At 35.0% G+C, this 24,947-nt stretch overlaps 2 protein-coding genes across 2 annotated transcripts in view; one reads left to right on the top strand and one right to left on the bottom strand.

The window, feature by feature from the left end:
• Positions 1-24,947, bottom strand: part of LOC132747915 (E3 ubiquitin-protein ligase TRIM71-like) — a 56,460-nt gene that overhangs the window by 8,804 nt on the left and 22,709 nt on the right. The window lies entirely within an intron of this gene.
• Positions 21,892-24,233, top strand: LOC132747855 (uncharacterized). The gene is made up of 3 exons (XM_060737386.1): positions 21,892-22,217; positions 22,847-23,332; positions 24,010-24,233. Exons 1-3 carry the CDS (start codon positions 21,986-21,988, stop codon positions 24,231-24,233), a joined length of 942 nt encoding a protein of 313 aa, XP_060593369.1. The 5' UTR covers positions 21,892-21,985.

Raw genomic sequence — 24,947 nt, 5'->3', positions numbered from 1 at the left:
TCTTGCACGTTATATATGACAACTGTCCTTACGATATGCGATCTTTAAAAGTCAACCTTTTACCCTTAATTAAGTTTATGATGCACGATCGTTGTAAAAACTTATTGACATATGCCAAAATAATATTCACTAGTTGCAGATTTTAAACGGTGCGAAATACACCGGAAAACGCTTCTTTGAGCATCGCTGAACGAAAATTTGTTCTTCGGAGTATCCCCCCTCAAGCCCTAGGACCTGCCCAGTTGGCCGTACGTATCACAAAATCGTGACATTGTCAAGATAAAAAATAAGTTTTTGTTTTGCGATTGTGCTCGAACAATATTCATTCCAGTCCCATTAGTGATAAATACTTTCTATAGATAATCTTATTATTTACTGTTTATTTTATCTGGGACAGAACGATCTTCTGTCCCAGAATTTATCCATAAAACAGATATATTAACAGCAATTGTTAGAACACTGACATAGAAATCGATATTTATTTGTTCTTTCTTCTGCATGTTATCTTATCATTTAGTATTCAGAGGTTAAATGTATACATATTAATTACACTATACGCAGATGTGCTTTCCATAAATACGAGCATAGCGTATCTTAATCGATCCTACTATTTTAAATAGTTAGCGCTTTTTAAATAAATGATAATGCTTTTACTTCAAAATATTATTATTTATATGTTTAACTCAACAAAGCTGTTGGCACACTTTTTTACACACTCTTTCATAAATTCCATTATCAAATAACATTTTATTTCTGATGAGAACACATGGAAAAGTGTTCATTGACAGAAATCCTGTCATTAAAAATACATGCTTCGGAGCTACATGTAGTTAAACAGGGTCTCCTAGTTAAAACAGGTATTAATATCTTTATGTTATATTTTTGCAAATATTTTTGGATGAAGTTGTAAGGCAGATAACAACTTTTCCTTCAATGTATAAACTGTGTCCCTTTCTTTCAGTTTACATATAATATGTACCGATATACCAATACCAATGAGATTGGCGAGATGAAATTTAGCATTTTTGCCAAACGAAAATTATAAATAAGAAGCCGAAATAGAATGATGATTTAATTATTTATTTGTTAATGTCAATAAACTACTAATGTTTTCTATATTTATTGTCGGTTACGTGAATGGCTCGCTTGATTATTCGGAACTGGTCAGTGCGCCGGAACCGGTCTGATAATAATCTCGGTAAAAATCACTGCAGATGTCATATTAAGTCTACCAAGATTTCTGAATTATTACGATTAAAACCCTAAATAAAGCAATATTATTTTTCTAAAGATGCCTTCAAAAAGTCTTATTATAATAAAAACACCGTTACCGATTTATAAACCCGTAAAATCAATGATTAAAAAAAATGTCGGAAACTGCTTCTGTAGCGAGGCAATTACGGCTAATTTACACCTCCCGTTGGAGCCCCATTTTTGATGCGCATGTCTTATTCAGGAATCCGGTTTTTATTTACAATAACAATGCATGACCTGTATTTAGTCATATCAAAAGTTTATTTAAATTGGAGACGTTGTTATTGAGAAATTTTTCAATAACCTCATATTTTTATCGGAAACTGCTTCGATACCAGTATATTATTATTTGATTTTGTATATTTTAGGTTGAATTCCACAAAGTCTTGTACTTCAGGCTTCTGTGACATTGATTTTTATCCTGTTGCTGGCAAGATTGATACAGTTCACAGACATGTAGACACAGCATTTAACTGTCAGGTGGTTGGTGAGCTAACACTCTGTCTCTTTTATCTTTCATCTTGGTCTGAATAACTAGTATATTACACCTGTCCCTATTTGAAGTTAATTCCACCCAGTCTGGTATTGTCCATTTACTGTAATAAATCCTATATTACCCCAGATATTATATATCTTACAGCTGAATTATTTCATAGCCTATTCTGATAACTTAGTGTAGCTGATTATTATTACTTACTGTACCTATCTTTATTATTATTATTATTATTTATTAAAAGCAGGACTTGCTTGAACCAGAATTTTGCCTGAAGTAAGCATGTAGATTGAATAGTTTAGCATTTATTGTAGGAACAGATCATTGTAGTTGACTTGTGAGTAAATATAAAGTATACAAGTAGGTTTGAAATATTTATTCTTTAGTTAGAATAAATTGTTCAACCCGGGCAGTTAAAATCAATTATATTTAAAATTCTGTAAACTTTAAATAACATTTCATTTGAAATACTGCGACGGTATCATGTAGCCGGTAAATAGATTTGAAGTGAAATATTTATTCTTTAATTAGAATAAATTGTTCATTTTTAAATCCCGCTGATTTATATTTTTATACACAGTCTGTGAGAACCGACATTAAACTTCTTCTTCATTTTCGAATAGTGAAGTATTTTGTGTAAGTGGTAATATATTTTCTTATATAGAATTATTCTATATTTACAAGAATCTAACATTATATACAAATAGCAAATCAATTGTTGCTACTGTATCACAGTTGAAAAGTTGATAATTTGGGTTCTACTCATTTAGTCATTATAAAAAGTCTGTTGATAGGTATATTATTTTACTTTATGAACTGAAAATTAAACATTTTGCATTGAAATAATTGTCTAAATCAGAAGAAAGGAAACTTTACACATTTATTTATTCCGGTTAGCTTTGTGTGTACTTGTATTAAGTTGAGTCTGTGCCTAAACAGGTAAATTTATAGATGATCTATATACATGTAAGTTAGGTCTTTGGGATTTTTTTCCTGATATTGTTTAGAGTACTGGACTGAACATTGTTTGCAATACAGAATTCCTGCATATAATTTCACAAGCCTGTGTGTCTCTTGCAATTACCATGAATTAGTTGAAATTTATACACTATAGCAAGTAACTGAACAAGTGTCTGTGCATTTCACAATACAATTTTATAGACTTGTTACCTGTAACTTGACAATCTTAGGGGTCTGTAATAAGTTATTTATTGAGTAAGTTAAGCACTGAATATTATTCAGTTGAATTTAATACTGCTTTATAATAGAGACTGAATATCAGTGTTATTAGAATCTATTGTTTTACAAACTTTGATCTAATTTACTGACTGTATCTGGTACATATATTATTCAGGTGACCTTGAAATTGTGTGTAATGTATGGTGCACTGTGTGGGCCATAATTTGAATAAAGTTGATTGATTTTTTTCAAGTCTTTGTGTTTTTCTCTTGAAATAAAATTGTTTTATTTCTATTGTTTGTTTTTTTATTACATCTATATAGACCTAAACTGGTTACTGATGTTAATCATCTTTTTTAGTGTATGGTGTACAATTTGGGCCATTTGAAATCCTGAATTTTAAGTCACGTTTATTTTTTTTGGTCCAATCCATTTTTTTGTTTTTCTCATCATGGCGGATGGGTACAACTCAGTCCTTGGACTATTCAGATGCAGATCTGGAATTTTTTGCTAGACAGTTACAGAAATCTTGGTAAGTTTCAAGTTAATGCAATGGCAAGTACACCTCATACAGTACACTCAAGTCATACATTTAATGTTACACCTACTCCTATACGGGAACATATCAGCAGAACAGGTACACATCAGGTTCACTTTCCTCCACCTGTTTATAGAATTCCTCCACCCATGCCTAACCCTCAACCATACTTGTCTTTTGTGACAAATAGGGACTTGGTACATGCCCGTATCCCTGAGTTACCTTCTTTTTCAGGAGATGGGAAATACAACTCGTCAATGTTCGAGATATGGCGCTATGATGTCAATTGTGTCATTGATGAGGGTAATTATCCACCATTTATTATCAGGGAGGCCATTCGTAAATCTTTGAAAGGCAGTGCCAGAGGTGTTCTTTTGCATTTAGGTGAAAATGCCACTGTTCCTGAGATCTTGAATGAGTTAGATGGCATTATGGTAATGTTCATTCAACTGAAAGGTTGAAGGAACAGTTTTATAATGAACAGCAGAAGGTGGATGAGTCTGTTGCTGACTATAGTTTGCGTCTGGAGAGGTTGCTTAGCAGGATACCATGCAATCTTGATAGGTTGTCCAAGGATGAGATGCTGCGGGGTAGGTTGTGGTCAGGCCTTCGTGATATAGAGCTTAAGAATGCCTCTAGATTTCTTTTTCAGAAGGACCTCAACTTCAATACTCTTCGTAAAGAGTTGAGAGCCATTGAGGAAGACTTGCGCTTGTCCAGATTACCATCTTCTCTTACTCTTCCACCCAAGCAGGCAGCCCCTCAGGCCAATGTTTCTTTACCTACTACTCCTAATGAGTCTGTTCCTGCACAGCAGTGTGTCACTACTGTAGATAGTAGACTTCTCCAGGAAATAAGGGCCCTTTCTAAGCAGATGGAAGGCATGGAGTCCAGGCTGTCTAGTATGGAGAAGGAACTCAAGGGCTTGAAACAAGAGAGATCTTCCACTCAGGATGTCAAAGCCTCTGCCAGTCCTTTAAACTACAGTCGACCTCCATCGCAGGGCAGATGAGAGGTCATACTTCCCCTTCTAATGACCCTGCTTCTACATTTCCTCTAGTTGGCTCTTCTAATGAATCTGAAATTCTTATAAATGGTACTTCTACTATAGCTTTGATAGATACTGGTTCTATGATTTCATCTATTGGAATTTCATTCTTCAAATCTTTAAAGCCCCAGCCTGTCATGTCACAGTTGTCAGATTTTATGTTGGATATTTCTTCTGCTAATGGTTCTAAGGTACCATATCTTGGATATTCAGTTCTTGATATTTCTTTTCCTTCTCTTTCATCAGACTCTTTTTCAGCTCCTATTCTGATTGTTCCAGACACAGAGTACTCATGCAGAGTTCCTTTGATAATAGGCACCAACATACTGAACGTTTTGAAGTCGTCAGGAACAGAGTCAACATCATCTCCACTTTCAGACATCATATCTTCCTTGACTGACATTGTCACCAAACCTGTTACTCTTCTTCATCATCAGACTGTCATTGTGAAGCCTTTTGAAACAACAACACTTGAGGGAAAGGTGAGACATATTGGCAACATGTCATCTGGTGTTACAGAGTCTACTGATTCTTTTATGTTGAATGTGTGCCCTAGATTGGTTAAATTACAACCTGGTACTTCTTTTTGCAGGGTTCCAGTACGTGTTTGTAACTTGACTGCTAGAGCTATTACCATTCATCCAAGAATGACTCTTTGTAACTTACATGATGTGTCTGTTGTTCGCACCATTGATCCTTCAGAGGGCGTTGCTGATAAATCCCACAATTCAGACAAGTCTCTTGATGACCTTGGTATTTCTATTCCCACTGAAACTTAACTTCTGAACAGCAGGTTAAGGCAACTTCCTTCTTCAATCAGTGGAAACATATTTTCTCCTCTGGTCCTACTGATCTTGGTTCTACTGACTTGGTCGAACATGAAATCAATCTGTCTGATCCCACACCTTTTAAAGACCCTTATCGCCGAATACCACCAGGGATGTTTGAGGAGGTACGTGAGCATTTACGAGACATGATTTCCGCAGGAGCGATCCGTGAGTCCAAGAGTCCTTTTTTCTTCTAATGTTGTGTTAGTAAGAAAGAAGGACGGGTCTTTGCGTTTTTGTATCGATTACCGGAAACTGAACAACCGTACAATCAAGGATGCTTATGCCCTTCCTCGCATCGACGAAACTATAGATTCTCTCATAGGTTCCACTATTTTCTCTAAGCTCGACCTACGCTCAGGTTACTGGCAGGTCCCAGTCAAAGAATCTGATAAGCAAAAGACTGCCTTTAGTGTTGGGCCTCTCGGATTCTATGAGTGCAACAGAATGGCTTTTGGTCTTACCAATGCCCCTGCAACGTTTCAGCGTCTGATGGAACGTTGTATGGGCGAACTTCACCTTCGTGACTGTTTGATTTATCTCGATGACATTATCATCTTTTCTGATTCTATTGATACTCATTTCCGCCGCCTTCAGTCTGTCTTTCAACGTCTTGAGATGCACAATCTTAAACTTAAAGGGTCCAAGTGTGAATTCTTTAAGCCGCAAGTCCAGTATTTGGGTCGCATTGTTAGTGCTGATGGTGTGAAGACAGATCCTGAGAAGATTGAAGCACTCAAGACATATCCTGTACCTACTTGCCTTAAGGAGTTGCGTAGCTTTTTAGGTTTCTCAGGTTATTACAGGAGGTTCATTAAAGACTACGCACAGATCGCCAAACCTTTGAATGACCTTCTTATTGGTATTCCCACCTGCAAAAGTTCTTCTAAGAAATCTAAAGTTCCTTTCAATTGGGGTCCAGATCAGCAGAATGCCTTTTGTGCTTTGATAGATAAACTTTCTTCTCCTCCAGTCTTAGCTTTTGCTGACTACAATAAACCATTCATTCTTAATGTTGATGCCAGTACTAGCGGTTTGGGAGCAGTTCTTTACCAGGTTGGTGCTGATGGTAAGGAGTATGTTATTTCCTATGCCAGTAGGGGTTTGAGAGCGGGAGAAAGACATTATCCTGCTCACAAACTAGAGTTCTTGGCTCTTAAATGGTCTGTCTGTGATAAGTTCCATGATTATCTCTATGGTAATTCTGTGGAAGTTAGAACAGACAATAACCCACTTACCTATGTGTTTTCATCTGCGAAGCTTGATGCTACCAGTCCTAGGTGGTTATCCTCCTTGTCTGCTTATGACATCAACTTGCGGTACAGAGCTGGTAAAGAGAACATCGACGCCGATACCCTTTCTAGAATTCCTTCAGCTTTTTCTCTTCCTGATTCTAACATTCTCCTTTCAGATGCTGTCAAGGCTCTTTTGTTTTCTCAATCTGAAGGTCCAGGTCAACTTCCAGCTGTTGAATGTATTTCTTTTAATCAAACTGTTCTTTCTCTTAATCCCAGAGACGAGATTGAAGTCGGAAGCAGCCTTAAGTCTATTGATTGGAAGAAGGAGCAGCAAGATGATCCAACACTTTCCCGTTTAGTTCAACTCTTTGAAATTGGTCATAGGTTAACTGAACGCCAAAAGTCACATGAAACGGCCAAGGTTCGATCGTTTCTGAAGGAATGGAGCAACCTTTGCTTAAAGGATTCAATTCTTTACCGCAAAGGTACTTCAAATGGTTATCCTGTTACTCAGCTTGTTCTCCCGGAACATATGCTTGATTTAGCTTTCCAGGGTTTGCATGATGAGGCAGGACATCAAGGGTGTACAAGAACGATTTCCTTGTTCCGTTCACGTTTCTTTTGGCCTCAGTTAGAACAGTATATCGAACACAGGGTTCGAAACTGCCCCAGATGTATCCGGAGAAAGTCATTGGATAAAACGACTGCTAAGTTAAATCCTATTCAGTCGAGTTATCCAATGGAAATTGTCTGTATGGATTTTCTTTCTCTGGAGATGTCTCGGGGTGGTTATGAAAACATCTTGATCATTACTGATCATTTCATTCGTTTTGCTCAGGCTATCCCTGCCAAGAGAACCAAACTGCACATACTACCGCTAAACTTCTCTTTGAAAATTTTGTTTGTCACTATGGTTTTCCTAGTCGGTTCCATAGTGATCAGGGGCGAAATTTTGAAAGTGAGGTTATCCGGGAGTTGTGCAAGTTGGCCAATATTGACAAGACCAGGACTACTCCGTATCATCCACAGGGTAATGGGATGCCTGAGCGCTTTAACGAAACCCTCTTGAATATGTTGGGGACCCTGGAAGACGACAAGAAGGTCAATTGGAAATCTCATGTTCCCGCTCTTGTCCATGCCTATAACTCTACTCCCCATTCTTCTACTGGTTATTCTTCTCATTTTCTCATGTTTGGTCGCCACCCTAGGCTTGCCATCGATGCGTTTCTTGGCATCGAACCAGACAAATCTCCTGTCAAGGACCATTCTTACGTCTCCGGTCTCCAGAACAGACTCAAATTTGCATATTCTGTTGCACTCCGAGAGGCCAAGAAACAAGGCAAGAAACACATAAAAGGTACTATGACCTCCGTGTGAGAGAAGCCGAATTGAAGCCCGGGGATCGAGTACTGGTCCGAAATGTAGGTGTTCGGGGGAAATCCAAACTTGCCGATAGATGGGAGAAAGATGTTTACACCATTCTCAGCCAGCCCACCTCTGGAATTCCCATCTATGAGGTGAAGAAGGAAAACAGCAAGGACAGGTCCAGAGTTTTGCACAGGAACCTTTTACTTCCCTTTATGGGGATGCCTTTGTGTAAAACAACTGAGTCCTTATACAAGCCAGCTTCCTCTGACTTACATTCGGATCAGAACTCTTTCTCCAATCCCTCCTCTGATATTTCCATTACAGCTCCATTAGATTCCAATACCTCACTTACATCAAGTCCATCAAATGTTTCACAAAGCAATTCTGCCACAATACATGATTCTAACAATTGTATGTCAACATCTTTTACAGGAACATCAAACAGCAAACAAGATGCCACGTCGACAACTCAAACTTCTCATTCTATTTCAGGTTCAAAATATGTCATTCCTGCACTGAGAAATCCATCTAAGGACAACAACAACAATTTACTGAGGCAGAAACGTACAAGAAAGAAACCCGGATGGATGCTAAATGATAACTGGAAATTAGATTAATGCTTTTTCTTTTGATTTATAGTCTAGGTGTGTTTCAACTTTGAAGTTCGGCGTTGCTCAGTACCTGATGTGTTTCGTTTTATGTTTTATACCATGTACCATATATTTTACCTTGGTAATTTATAAATGTACTTTACAGTACTTTAAAAATAAAGGATTTATTGTTGAGAGTGCACCTCTTCAATGAATTCACAGTTCTACTGATAAATTAAAATTTTGTTTCCGCGTGACATATATTTTTCGCGATTCGCGGCATACGGTATTTTTGTGGAACATGCTTGAGTTTAAGGTATTTTGCCCGGGTATTATATATTTACTCACAGGTTGTAATTGCCTTCAGTATTTAGATTTAGTTATGTAGTACCTAGCAGTTTAGTTACTTTATGGTCTAAGCTTACTACTTGCAATGTCTTATTCAAGCTCTTCCTCTTTAATATTTTATGAATGTCGGGGCGACATTCCCCAAAGTGGGGAAGTATGTCATGTGGTCGATATTCGTGTTTTTGAATATCGTTTTTATGTATCATTTTGTCCTTGTATTTGTATATATATCATTTGTATTTGTCTGTTTACAGTCCGGTATACAATCCATTATCCCATATCATTCCTATATCATTCCATTTTATCATCTCATTATAACAACTAATTTCTCATATTTCATTCTGAGGTGGATTTTCCGGGAAGTTTGTAAAAACTGAGGCCCGGCATGCAAATTATGTCAGAATGAAATATGAGAAATTAGTTGTTATAATGAGATGATAAAATGGAATGATATAGGAATGATATGGGATAATGGATTGTATACCGGACTGTAAACAGACAAATACAAATGATATATATACAAATACAAGGACAAAATGATACATAAAAACGATATTCAAAAACACGAATATCGACCACATGACATAATTTTGGACTGAAAGTCTTGAGATCCATACCTCAATCTTTTGAAATAGCGCAATCCTTTGAAATAGCACAATTTTATGCTTCATATAAAACTTCCCGAGGAGGGGAACGTTGGTAACTCTGTCACAAATTCTTGTTCATATATCTTTGTGTATGGACTACAGAATAACATAATACATCCATTATTCATGTTGATTGTATGAACCAAATCTTAGAAAAATTGTCTAAAATTTTACTGAGCGAAATTTTTATGCCCCCGAAGGATGGCTTATAGAAATCTCACTGTCCGTCCTTCCGTCTGATAATCTTGTCCACGCTTCATCACCAAAACCGATGGAGGATTTAAGATGTAATTAAATATGGCGGACAGTACACTAGCGTTTTGTAACTGTTGACAAAAAATGTTTAAAATTTAGTGTTTTTATATTAAAACGGATATAAATTCAACAGGAAAAGCCATTTTATGGGTATGTTTATGCCATAGTATAACCTATTTGACTGTTATATACGCCCAATGGACCAAAATAGTGATTTTGCAGTGACAACAAAGAACCGCTTTGAAATTTTGCAGGGGCGGGAAAACTATTCCACAATGATTTCTTCAGTAAACTGCAGTGCCAATAACAAAGATATAAGTAGACAAACTTTTGCGAGTAGTTCAATTGATACGAAGCTAAACTATATGTTTGATGAACTTAAAAATATTAGCAAAAAGCAATCGAGTTGTAATCGGGGGATGGCAAACGTTGAAAAGGCTCTGACAGGTATGAACGACAAAGTGAATAAAGTGATTCAAACCACAAATAGACAAACTGACTTTTTGAAGGCATTAGCCTACAAATCTATAGATATCGAGGCCAGGTCTCGCAGGAATAATCTTATTTTCAGAGGTCTTTGTGAAAACAAGGGAGAGAACTGCTTTATGCTGATAAGAGATTTTCTCAATAATCATCTAGATATTGACCCTAGAGAGATATATTTAGCTCGTGCACACAGATTAGGTCGTTATGATTCGAGGCAGCAATTCCAAAAAAGACCGATAATTGTAAACTTTCGTGATATCTGTGACACGGAGTTAATCATGAGTCGTGTAACAATGTTAAAAGGCAAGCCATTTTCAGTGGACTACGATCTACCGCGCGAGATACAGGAGGCCCGGGCTCGTCTGTGGCCACAGTATAAGCTGCTAAAAAGCGATGCACCACACTCTAATGTCCAGATATTTTACCCCACTAAACTGATACAAGATGGTAAACTCATTCGGGATGAAATGCCAGACTGGAATAAATACGCCAGAATCAGCAGATTATCCCAAATAGATCATATCGAGAGCTTTACATTCCCGAATATGACGCAGGCTAAACAATGATACTGCAATGACACGAACATGGTGAACACAAATAGGGGCATTGTTTGTGCAAATGAACCTGTAAATGATATCAGCTATAGAAGCAATTTACCTTGTGCACCACAGTCCACAATTGCTTAGTCCATGCAGGCTAATTATCATCCCTCAGAATATAACTTCTCAACATCCAGATTCCAATCCCTCCTACTCAGCAACAAATGGTTAGTCCAAGCTATGTGAACCCCGCGGGGCTAAAGCACCCAGAAAAAGTGTCCGAAATGTTTCATCAGATTAATCCAAATAGCGTCAATACAAATTTTCCGAGTGTTGGAAACACTAATAGCCCTGATAGTTCGATGGAAATACTAACGCAGATAAATCCGAAAACCACAAAAACTCGCCCTCCTATATCCCTATAATTAACCCCGATGCTGCACTACTTTCTCAGCCCGATCCCAATTCAGTGTTGTGTAGTCCAGCCATAACAAATACACAAGTGAATCATGACTCCAATATGCCCGCAAGTGAAACCTGTAGATGACGGGTTTTCCCAGAAAGGTGTGAAAATAGGACAATAGGTTAAAGGTCAGGAGGTCTCGCTACGTTGTGTATTGTTAAACATTCAAGGTATTTCATCAAGGCGAACGAATAAACTATTATCACCCGAAGTTCAGAATATTTTCAAAAATCACGATTTGATTTTGTTGACAGAAACATGGGCAAGTCAATTAACAGATTTTCATGTAGATAATTTCGAGTATTTTGTGTTAAATAGAACAGAAAATAAAAACACTAGCAAGAGACCGTCAGGAGGCATAGTAATTTACCTGAGAAATGATTTTGTGTCATCTGACACACTTGTGTTTCAAAGTGAAGATGATATTATATGTATACGTATTAAAGGGTTAATTTTGGGTTTAAAAAATGATTTATTTGTGTGTTTGTGATATGTGATACCTGAGAATAGCAGCCGACAGACGATGATAGAGTCTCATACTTTTGATAGACTATTAGATCACATTGCAAGCTTAGATTCGAAATATGAAAATGGTTTTAATTTTTTGCTCTGCGGTGACATGAACTCGCACATTTCTGATAGTCATGATTTTGTACCTGATGATAGTTTATTACATAATGATTTTTTACCTGTAGATTATTGCATAGATGAATGTTTGAAGCGTACCTCGCAAGATAAAGGGCGCTTAAATAATAATGGTTTATTATTATTGGATCTTTGTAAACAAACAGGTCTACGTATTATGAATGGAAGATTAGGTGAAGACAAACTTATGGGTCGTTATACATTTGTTGGTAGTAGAGGGTCTAGCGTAGTTGATTACGTAATTAGCTCTCAAAATTTATTCGAATATGTCGATTCATTTATAGTAAAAGAACCAAACATACTGTCTGATCACTGTGAAATTGAATTCTCTTTTATATTTAAAAAGTCAGATAATTTAAATTTTACAAATAATGTAAATGAGAATGAGAATATAAATTATAAATATATACATGGTATAATGAGAAAGCCGGAGAATATATAGAGCGGCTGTCTGCACACGATACTAAATCGAAATTTGATGTTTTTATGCAGAATATTGACAATTGTATGTGTAACAATGATATTGATTCTTGTTTAAATGAATTCACCAATATTGTTGATGATGTTGTCACCCCTTTATTTAAATGTAGAACAGAAGGTATAGTCTCTGTTAATAGTGTTGACTCAGGCCAGTCCTGGTACTCTGTAGAATGTGACGAGAAACGCAGATTGTTTTATGCGGCCTTAAATTTGTATAGAAATGATCAATCAGACATAAATAGGCAGAGTATGGTTAAAGCCAGGTCTGAGTATAAATCTTGTTTGAGAAATGCTAGATATAGATATGATAAATATGAAACTGAAAAGCTAGTCAATGCAAAATACACAAATGCAAAACTTTATTGGAAAATGTTAAAAAAATGTGCTGGTATTAGTGACACAAATATTTCACTTGATATTTTTGAACAATATTTTAAATCGGTAAATAATCCCGATGATCGTTTTTTTAGTCCAGATGAGTATATTTTGCATTTTATAAACAGATATGAAACAGATGAGTTCAATATTATGTTTAATGAGTTAAACATACCATTTTCGACAGACAATTTATTGCAAGCTATTAATCAATTAAGTCCAAATAAGGCCGGCGGCCCGGATTTATATATCAATGAATTATTTATGCATGGTAAACATATATTAGTCCCTATCTTGTTGAAGTTATTTAACAGAATATTTGAAATAGGTTATTTTCCAGAAAATTGGTCAGAAGGATTTGTTGTTCCATTACATAGAAATGATGAAAACAATTACAGAGGTATAACCCTTTTAAGTACATTTGGTAAACTTTCCACACGTTTGTTAAATAATCGGTTAAAAAACTGGGCAGAAAACTACGGTGTGTATATAGAGGCTCAAGCGGGTTTTAGGTCAAAATTAGGCACGGTTGATAATATTTTTGTTTTACATGGTCTTATTAATCATATTATTAATAGTGGTAAGCAATTATATTGTGCTTTTAAAGATTTTAGTAAAGCATTTGATTATGTTAATCGAGATAATCTATGGGCAAAATTGATACAACTTGGAATAAGAGGAAATATTTTAAATATTATTAGATCGATGTATTCGAGAGTTAAATCAAGAGTTAAGTGTTTTAATGAGTTAAGTAATAGTTTTGAATGTCTTTTAGGCGTTAGACAGGGTGAATGTCTTTCACCTTTTCTATTTTCCATGTTTATAAATGATATAGAAGATATGTTTATTAAAAAGGGTCTAGAAGGTATTGATGTTAATATGTTTAAAATGTTTTTGATACTGTATGCTGATGATATTGTTATATTTGCAAATAATAGTTTAGAATTACAAAATGGTTTAGATCTATTACTAGATTACTGTAAGAAATGGAAAATGATAGTTAATACTGCCAAAACCAAAGTAATGGTGTTTAGAAAAGGCGGACGTTTACCCGCAAATGTCACTTTTTATTATAATGGTAATATGGTTGAAATTGTTAGTAAATTTGTTTATCTTGGTATTGTTTTCACAACAGGTGGTTCCTTTTCTGAAGCACAAAATACAATTGCTGGGCAAGCACTAAAGGGTATTTTCAAAATGGATAAATATTTATATAAATTCACAGATATATCCGTAAGGCATAAATTGGATCTTTTCGATAAAATGATATTACCTATTTTAAATTATGGAAGTGAAGTATGGAGTTTTAATCAAGGCAAGGCCGTAGAACGTTTACATATGCAATTTTGCAAAATACTATTAGGAGTAAAGAAAAACACACAAAACGACTTTATTTATGGTGAATTAGGAAGAATGCCTTTGCAAAATATGAGATATTATAACATAATAAAATTTTGGATAAAATTGTTGACTACAGATGAAAACAAATATATTAAGAAGGTGTATTTAATGTTGAAACAAGATATTATTGAAAACCCAAACAGAATAAATTGGTGTTCATTATTGAAATATTTATTATGTACTCTTGGTTTTTATGAAGTATGGTTATTTCAGACTGTTGGAGACTCTGAACTGTTTTTATATAATGTGAAACAACGATTAAAGGATCAGTTTTTACAAAACTGGTCTGGTAGACTAATTAACTCAAGTAGAGCTTTGTTTTATAAATACATTTTAAACCATAGATTTCAACCATATCTTGATTTGGTAAAGGTTAAAAAATTCCGTGTTTGTTTATCACGATTACGCGTATCATCACATAGACTTTTTATTGAAAGTGGCCGATGGACTAGACCTGTTAGCACTCCAGTAAATGAACGGAAATGTACTTTTTGTGATAAATTAGAAGACGAATATCATTTTGTTTTAGAATGTGTTTTATATAATGATTTGAGAAGACAACTTGTACCAGCCTATTATTACAGACGACCAAATATGCAAAAATTTGTTGAATTAATTACTACAGAATGTAAGCGTGTCATAAGAAATTTAAGTACATATGTAGAAAAAGCATTTACATTAAGAACAAACGAACTTTACAGAGATAACTATTCTTAAACTGATTTTTCAAGATGTAATGATGTCAATTTTGTTAGTATGACTCTTATATGCCTTTATTGTTTATCACTTAGCTTTGTAAAATGTAATCTCATTATGTAAAATTATAGTAAATCCATATGTCAATCAACTTGCTAGTTTCGCTTTTGTGCAAGTTTTGACTGGAAATGGAATAAGAATTCGTATTTATTTTATGTCCGATTGACATTTTACATTTATGATTTAAAATTTTTGAAATGAAATCCATTGGTCACCAACTTTCTACTTTCGTTTTCGAGCAAGTTGTGACTAGATATGGAGTCATTTTTCTTACTACTTACTTTACTGCACTATGCTGTATATGCACATACAAGTGTATTGAATATTAAAAATGTTTATTCTGTCTATTATGTTACAAAAAAATATTGGAGCATATCAATGTTATTAAAAAAAACGGGTTGCATGTAGCAGTGCTTATACATATGCGAAAAGATATGTGTAAACATATGTGTAGATGGTATATATGCAAATTTATGAGCGTGCATGTACTTATGTATATATATACATGTATGTAATGTGTGTATGTATGCATGTTTGAATATGTAATTATTATTATTAAATGTTAAATTGCTGTAGCCATATATAGTATGTAAATGTTGGCCACATGGGTCTATGACCTTCTGGTGTTTTGAAAATAAAATCTTGTAATCTTGTAATCTTTAAGTGAAGCTTCACAGGATTGTTTTTGACCATGCCTAGTTGTAAATACTCTCTTGATTTTCCGTATGATTCTTTTTGGAACAGTTATGGCCCCTTAATGGTCAATTTTCGAGAAAAATAAGCTTCATCACCAAAACAGCTGGGGGAATTTTAGTGAAACGTCACAAGATTGTTTGTCACCACGCTTAGTTGTGCATACTGTTTTGATTTTGTGCTTATTTTTTTTGCTCAGTTATTGCCCCTTAATGGTCAATCTTTGGGTAAAATAAGTTTGTCCTCGTTTCATCACAAAAACCGCTGGGGGGATTTCAACGAAATTTTACAGGATTGTTTGTCACCAAGCCTAGTTGTGCATACTCCCTTGATTATTTTCTTGAATTTTTTTCACAGTTATGGCCCCTTTATTATCAATTTTCGAGTAAAGTAAACTTGTCCGCGCTTCATCACCAAAAAGCTTGTCCGCGCTTAATCACCAAAACCGCTTGGGGAATTTAAGTGTAACCTCATAGGATTGTTTGTCACCATGCCTAGTTGTGCATACACTCTTGATTTTCCGCTTGATTTTTCTTGCACAGTTATGGTCCCTTAATTGTCAATTTTCGAGGAAAAAATAAGCTTGTCCGTGCTTAATCACCAAAAGTGCTGGGGGATTTCAGTCAAACTTCACAGGATTGTTTGTCATCAAGCTTAGTTGTGCATACTTTTTTGATTTTATGCTTGATTGTTTTTTGCACAGTTATGGCCCGTTATTTTCAAGAAAGATAAGATTGTCCGTATTTCATCACCAAAACTGCTGGGGGATTTCAGTGAAACTTCACAGGACTGCTTGTCACTAAGCCTTGTTGTACTTACTTTCTTGATTTTTATGCTTTATTGTTTTGGCACAGTTATGGCCCCTTAATGGTAAATTTTCGAGAAAAATAAGATTGTCCGCGCTAATTTCAGCATCAAAACTGCTTGGGGGATTTTAGTTAAACTTCACAGGATTGTTATTCACCAACCTAGTTGTGCAGACTCTCGTGAAATTCTGCTTGATTTCTTATGCTCCCTGAATGGTAAGCTTATAGTTGCTGCTTTGTCCATCCGTCCGGCCAGTAATTTTGTCCTCACTTCATCACCAAAACCGTTGGGGGATTTAAGTGAAACTTCACAGGAGTAATTAGTACCATCTGCTCAGCTGCATTAAATGGCCGCCAGAGCTATAAATACAAAAATGTTGTACGTGCTTCATCTCCAGAGGATTTCAGTGAAACTTCACATGAATAATCAGTATCATCCCAAGTTGTTTATATCACTCCGCTGCACAATATAGCCGCTAGAACTATAAATACAGAAATCTTGTCCACGCTTCACTTCAAAATTGGCTGGGCTAAATTCATTGAAACTACACAGTGGTGATCAGTATCATCCCTAGTTGTGCATTTATTTATGATTAAAACATGAAAAAATTGACTTTTGCATACATTAATTGCATATCAAGACAAAAAATAAAGATCAAGATTAATTCAAGGATCACCAAGGATGAATGTCCATATTTATTCCTTACAGACTGTTTTTAAATTTGTGAGGTAAAAAATGTTTATGGGTTGGAAAGTGGTTGCTTATGGGGCTTTAAGTTTTCAAAGATGAAACCATAGTGTGAACTCAGAAAGAATGTTTGTCTATCTGTCTGTCTGTTAGCAATTTCGTGTGTGCTCTGTATCTTTTGAACCAAGTGAAGGAAAATTGAATTTTATCCAGCAGTCTACTCTGCTCTGATACTATGCTGTTTTCATAGCCACAAAAAATAATACACTGTTAAACGTACTGTCAAGTATGGTAAAACAAGAGTAGTGAAGATAATATAATATATTTTTGATATGCATTATAGCTGAGTGTAATGATGATGACTCGGAGATAGATGGCGCTCTATTCTTTGCTGTATGCCGCGGTAAAGTTAGCGAGGGGATGGATTTTGCTGATGACAATGCCAGAGCTGTTATTACAGTAAGTATCGCATTCTTATCTGAAAAAACTCCAAAATTGTATAATGTTATCTTCAGTCACAAATTTTGATGAATATATAGGAACGAAAAAAGAGGTTGACTGTGGTAGCATGAGTTTGTTGCTTAGGCTTCTTTGTAGGTTTTTAAATGAGAAATAATTACGGTTTTCAATCAAATTCCAGGGACCCAGCCGCCTAGACCAGTTCCGATCTTATTTAAATTTACTTAATTAGAAGGAAGGATGTGAGCAGTAAAGCAACAGTCCTTATACTTTTTCAACCTCAATGTATCATTTATAGGTGAAAACCCTATCCTCCCTTAAAAATAGGTGATTTTTTCATTATACTTTTTGTATCCCCTTTCCAACTTCAAGGGGTAATGTTTACGGGATGAAAAAATTTTTGGCCAAGCCTTTCATAGCAAAACCAACAAAAGGGTTTTCTTTTTAGATATAATCCCCTCTACAAATACTCCCCAATTTTAAACCCAAAAAGAACTCTCTTTTTCTCCTCAAAGAACTCATCGACCACCTCCATGACACCTTCATTGCATCCAAAAGGTCTACACGAAGCTTGTTTTCTGTTCGAAAACAGGTAGATTCAGAGAATAACAGGATTGGGAAAGAATTTCAAAAGTCTCTGTCAGTTGCAGCCGCCATCGCAACTTGGAATTGTGAGCTGGCGCATCCTTTGTGCATAGCCAGAACGCCTTTGAGTCAGTTTTGCCCCTCCTTTTTTGCGTAATTTCTTGACGCAGACGTCTGAATTCGTCTGCATAGAAAGTACCATTTACGGTACGACCTTTCTCAAGATAGTCAATCATGATTATCACCTGACTATCCCAAAAAATTGAAGCCATCATCTTCCCTGCTGATGGCACGCTCTTGAATTTCTTTGGAGGGTGTGAGCCAGGGTGCTTCCACTGCATGCTCTGTTTTTTGGATTCTTGATCAAATTGATGGACCCATGTTTCATCCTGAGTTACGATAAGTTAGATATATCAGGTTCATCCTCGTAGCGAGACAAAAGATATCTTGAAATGTCAAGCCTAGTCCGTTTCTGGTCGTCAGTCAACTGTCTGGGGACACATCTAGCAGAAACCTTTGACATGCCATAGACATCAGCCAGAATTGCCTGAACTGAACCAAAGCTTAAACCCACTTTCCCTAGACAATTTTCCCATTTCCCCCCTTCGGCACATGACCAATCGTGCCCCTTTGCAGTTTATCTTTGGGGGCCCTTTGGCCCCCCAGTTCTCATCCCCAATGCTCACCCTGCCCCTCAAAAATTCAACAGCCTTTTTTTTCACATGCATAGAAGGGGGACGCCTTTTTAAGTGCCCCATAAGTTATGGATTTTTGGGGGGACACCCCTTTCTTACAGGGGTACTTTCATTACTAATGGCTCTGTTTTCAATTTTCTCCTTTAGTCTAAATGAACATCCCATACTGACAAAGAATCTTAAATAAGATAGGGTAGGGGAATCATTTTTTAAGTTAGGATGTGGCAGAAGTAAGGGGCCGAAAATTTGATCATAATCTTTCGTTAAGTGGGAAAATTTTACCGAGCTTTAAGAATATATGATTATTTTTAAGTTGTATACCTTATCCTAACTTTAATATTGATATACATGTTTATTATCTATTTATAGGTTGGTATACCTTATCCAAACTTTAATATTGCTATATGTTTATTTGTTTATAGGTTGGTATACCTTATCCTAGCTTTAAAGATTTCCAGGTGAAACTTAAAAGAGAATACAATAACAAACATAAGGTTGATAGAGGACTTCTAAGTGGAGGTGACCGGTATGAAATCCAGGCATTTAGGGCCTTAAACCAGGCTCTAGGAAGGTGTATAAGACACAGGTAAGTTCATACAAACTTAATAAAATTATAATGTTTAAAGATTTTTGGTATGTATAAATATAGATTGGGATTTTTTTTTTTTTGGAGGGGGGGGGGTGAAGTTTATTCAATTTTAGAAATAATAAATGTTAATTTAGTTTTTCTCATTGACCCATATCTTAGTTATAAAAGAAATACTTTGATTCTCCACCAAAAAAAAAAACAATTATGGTTGTGTTATGTAAGAATGTTCTGTTTATCTTACAGAAAGGACTGGGGAGCTTTGATCATTGTTGATGATAGATTTGTTAAACGAACAGAAAAATATTGCAAGAGTAAGTACAGTAAACACTTCCTAATCCATATACTCTGTAATCTGGCATATTGTCAAGTTCAAACAGTTTTTCCTCTTTAAGGATTGTCGTCCAGTCCAGACAATTTTAAAATCCAGTTCTTGCATTCTTTATTCTAAATACAAATGCTTTTTCTGTCCATCATTGACCATGTTACACAGTTTTTCTCTATATAAGGATTCTTGTCCACTCAGTCCACACAATTTTTAAAGTCCCAATTCTTTGTGTTGCCTTCTTTATTCTAAATCGAAAAGCTCGAAAAGCTTTCCAAAAAAAACAAAATAATTATAACAACAGCCAACAGGAATAACATGGAAAAGAAAGTTAATATTTATAGCAGATGAGTATGTTTTTGGAAATTGTAACAAGATACAGAAATAAACAGGTGTTAAGAAATCAAATTTAGAGGCATTTCAGAGGCATAATGAGCATTTAAGGGAAAATGATTTTTAATCATTATTATATAGTTACATTGTATGTTATATGTGTATTAATAGGTTTGTCAAGGTGGGTAAGATCTAAGGTACAGACATTTAATGTGTTCTCTGACTTTCTCATGTCCATGTCAAACTTTACTGAGAAAATGATCAAAGAAATGCCCAAAGTGAGGTAAGTATATGTATATACCAGAATATTAAATATATTGAACCTTTCTTGAAATAGTTGTTTTTGAATTTTTATCTAACCAGAAAGTTCATTTTGTAAAATTTCCATATCTCTGTTTTGTTAACAGAATACAAAATTAGTGAAAAAATGTTTCTACCCTTGAAGCATTAGTAATAATAGTTTTCAAAGAATGTTAATTTCCTAATTTAATTCAAATATTATATTGAGATGAAATGGTTATATTTTATACTGTTTTAGCAATTTGTTTATTTTGTCTGATATTAAGTTTTGTTATGATTATATATATGTTTTTATCTGCATTTGACCAGTGCAGACCAAGATTTTTTGGCACTGATGATTGTATGCATTGTTTGCTATTTAGTAAGAACTTATTTTGATATTTTTTCTAAAATATGACGAATGATTTTTGTCCATGTTGAAAGATGGACAAGTCCATTGAAGATATTAATTGGGCAAGAGCTAATATTGTCACCTTAGTGCAATAACTTAAATTTAGAAGGACCTTTCTCGTTACTGCACTAAGATGGCATATTATATACATGTATTGGTGTGTACATATGTCTGAATATTGTCCCGAAAAAATTTTCTTATTATTTTCAGTCCCGGCACTCGTTTATTTCCCCGACACCAGAAAAAAAATGATAAATGGCTTGTTCAATTTTAAAGAGGACAAGTCCATTAAAATTTAATTGGGTACTTCATAATTTTTGAAGGACCCAACCCTTCGCATTTAAAGGGGACGATATGTTAAAAGCATATAATTTAAGGGTCATATGTTTTTAAAAATCTCATTTTTAAAAAATTACGATTTTTTCAGCCAAAACGTCGTTTTCCCAAACCCGTGACGAAGAAAGATTCTTTTTTAAAGACATCACGAATAATCATACTTTAAAAATACCATGCTTTCCCCATTTTACGTAAATTTTGTTTTTTTGTTGAGTTAAGACTTCACGGGAAAACCTCAATGCTTTTCCCCGCCCCTAATTTCAGGCAAGTTGGATACATGAATAGAATCTTAGATCTTCTGTAAGCTAGCTAGATTGCTTCCTCACATGAAAGGATGTAACAATTCTGTTGAAATTTCATAATCACCAGGCTGAGATTGAGCTGTTAGTTATATATGGTTTGGCCAGACTGCTTGAATATACAATACAATTTGGTAGTCTTCTTACTTAAGGTGTAGTAGAGGGTCACTGAGGTCAAGGTCATTCATGCTTAAAATAGATTTTTACATTTCTGCTCATAAAAATCTCGTTTATTCACCGATTTCTTTTAATGTTTGTTGGTAGATTCATTTAACAGATTCCTTTAACCTAAATTTTCAGTGGAGCAAGGGGACACTTAGGTCAAGGTCAATAGTGCTGAAAATAGATTTTCATACTTTTAATTACTTGTTAATACAGCTTTTGAAAGTATTTTTTTGAATATAACACAAGTTTTAAAGTTTGTTTAGTTATTTTATTTTTAATTGTTTGTCTTAATTACAGAAGTCCACCATTGAGTCAGTCTCCAGATTTGCAAAATTGATTTAGAACTCCTGAAACCTCAAGCAAGAGAAGATCAGTAACTAGCCCAGCTGCTCCAATGTTTCCTGGAGCTACTTCCCCTACAGTACACCAAACGGTTCTTACAGGAGTTTCTTCCCCTACAGTACAGCAACAGGTGCTTACAGGAGTAACCTCCCTTAATATACAGCAGCAGATTCTGAATGTGATTAATTCAGGGACAGGACCAAAAGATCAGCCATTTTACATTATTGTAAATCAAAGGACATCGAGTGAACAAACATTTCTTATAGAACCAAACAAACATGGAGGTAAATGATCAGAAGTAAATTATTGAGTTTAGTATATCATGAACTTGAATTATTGAAAATGACAAAAATTAGTTTACATTATTTGATTCCCATTAAAAATAGAAGTAAATTTAAAGGGACTCAACTTCATTTTTGAGACATGTCGACAGGACTAAGATTTCTTTTTTCCGTGATTATTGTTCCATTTGATGTAGGTTTTACCCAATAAAGTGTGTGCACATTTCAGATTGTTTGCTTACTATGTTGTTTTGTTCCTCAATATATTTATTCTAATTGTGAAAAATGACTCAAATCAGGCTAAGAATAGCACAAAAATGTGCTTTTCAATTTATATATTTCTAAATTATTTTTTGCATATCTTTCTGTTTTATGTGCCTCAGCTGATCTATGTAAGAAATTTAAATTTTGTGTCTTTAGAGTTTTGGACCTGAGTGGAGTTCATTTAAAGTTTAAATCAAAGTTCTTTTAAGCTTTTCTGTTTCTCTTGATACAATGAAATTTTGCAGACAAATCTTATTTAGTAGTTAATGCTTCTGAAACCTTACACAAGATATTTTTAGAATGTTCAGATTTTTACTGAACATTTTAAAAAACATGAATCTTATTATTTGCTGTTTTATGTGATTTAGGCAATCAGCAGATGCCCGCCCAGATGCCATCAATGGTTCCTCCAATTGTACCCTTAACACAAGCTGCAGGTCAACAAGTGGTGTTGAACATGCCTGGAACCAGTCAGCATCAAACTGTTTTACTGACAATGCCCCAACTTCCAGTGCAGGGAACCAACTTGCCACAGTCTGCCACTATTCCGGGAACCAGTCTAAAATCTGATTTCAGGGGAGGTAATCAGCTGGACAAAACAAATTCAACAGATGGCATAAAATCAGAAAATGTGTCTAAAGAAGAAAAGAAAGCAGATATAGTGTTCACTCTTGGGTCAAGCACACTTAGTGCAGAAGAACAACTGAAGAAATTTGTTAGTTCAAGTCAAGCTCCAAGAAATCAGGCCTACTATGTTGTTGTTAATAAAGGGGAAACAAATGAGAGGGCATTTTTTATTGAACCAAACAAAAAAGGAAAATCTAAGCCTAACACTGAAAAGAAAATTGAAGCAGGTAATAACATGTAATTTGTTTTTTTTTATGTAATATGTACACTCAAGGTATCTTATTTTGTGTTTGTGTTTGTATTTTGAGTACTTTAAGACTGTAGGTGTGACTTTACACATATTTTGCTTGCATGTATAGTATGTAACCATCAATACCTATGTTTAGTTTTGGTAATAATCCACTGTTTTCTTCAAAGACTTATCTGCCTGTTACAGGAAAATTTGCATTCTCCAGCCTCCTCTGAAAATTTGTTTTTACCTTTTTATCTGGTAATACATGATTGTAGCAAATGAATTTTACTCTTTTATAAAGGTTCTAATATTGCAATATAAAAAAAACGATTGTCTTTTCTGTCCACTTAAGTTGGATAGTAAATTTGAATGTGGTGTTGGAATAAGAATAAATTAATGTCTAAACTAGACTTTAATTTTATGGATGTGTGCACATTGTGTTTTTTCATTTAAGATAAATTAAAAGTCTTTGTTATGTTATTGAGGGGTGTATGTGACCTATTTTTCAAAGCTGAAACAATTGCCAAAAAGTGTAAATTAAGCACTGATTGTAAAATACCTTATACATGTACTTAAAAGTGATAAGAAATGATGATATTTTCAATATCTTATTTAATTGGACTGACATGAGGTATTTGTTGACATTTGTTGATGTACTGATGTTATTTCCAGAGAAAACTGATGACAGTCTAGTTAAAACACTAGATCCAGTCAAAACAGAGCAGGACAAAAAACCAGTCAAGGTAGAACAGGAAGTGGTGGTGCCTGATTCCTCTACAGGAGATCCAGAACCTCAGAACAAGTTCCTAAAATTTTGCCAGCTTCCAAAAACCCCAGCTAAAGTTCCAGTGGCAGCTGTTACACCTCAGAGACAATCTGAACAGGTTTTCAATTAATTAATAACATACAGTCGGCATCGTACTTGCGTCCACCTTTATTAAACGACTTTTTTATTAAGCGGCCGCATAAAATCCCTCCTAATGATTTTTACTAAATAAGTTAATTCCATTAAACGACGATTTTATATCGCGGCCAGCGGCCACTAAATGTCGGCCTAAATGTACAAAATAAAGTGTTAATTTAAAAGTATCTATTAAACGGTCGTGACAAACAATCGTACCTACGGGCATTCTCACCTGTGTAATCAGCGAGTAGGTTTGATGTGTACAAGCAAACAAACAAATAATTTTCATGGTCATTGGTTTTAAAGTATCTCTTAAACGACCGTTACAAATAATTGTCGTTTAAAAACGAATTGAATAATAATTGCAATCGTTTCAAAATCGGGAAGAAAGAAACAGTTTTCCGATCGTTATATTTATTATGACATATTTTGTCAGAGCAATAACGTATAACAACACCGCATGTGCTCAGAGTGATCTTCCGTCCAGAAAATCAAATCGAAAATGACGCCGGAACGAGCGAAAATAACAGACAACTAATAAGAGTAAAGACCGATAAATTGAATGAGGAAATCGTGCATGGAATTGAGTTTGAGTTAAAAGCAAATGTCATCGTTTGTAGTCGAAATAAAACCGTGAAACGTAGTGAACTAAACATTACAGGCCTTTCGTACAGTTTTTGTTTTTATAAAAAAGATGTTATCATAT

This window comes from Ruditapes philippinarum, unplaced genomic scaffold, assembly GCF_026571515.1.
Source record: "Ruditapes philippinarum isolate M1 unplaced genomic scaffold, ASM2657151v2 ctg2311_1_1_1_1, whole genome shotgun sequence".
Lineage (NCBI taxonomy): Eukaryota > Metazoa > Mollusca > Bivalvia > Venerida > Veneridae > Ruditapes > Ruditapes philippinarum.
The sequence above is the reverse complement of the archived record's forward strand: the minus strand, read 5'-3'. Positions and strand labels throughout refer to the sequence as shown.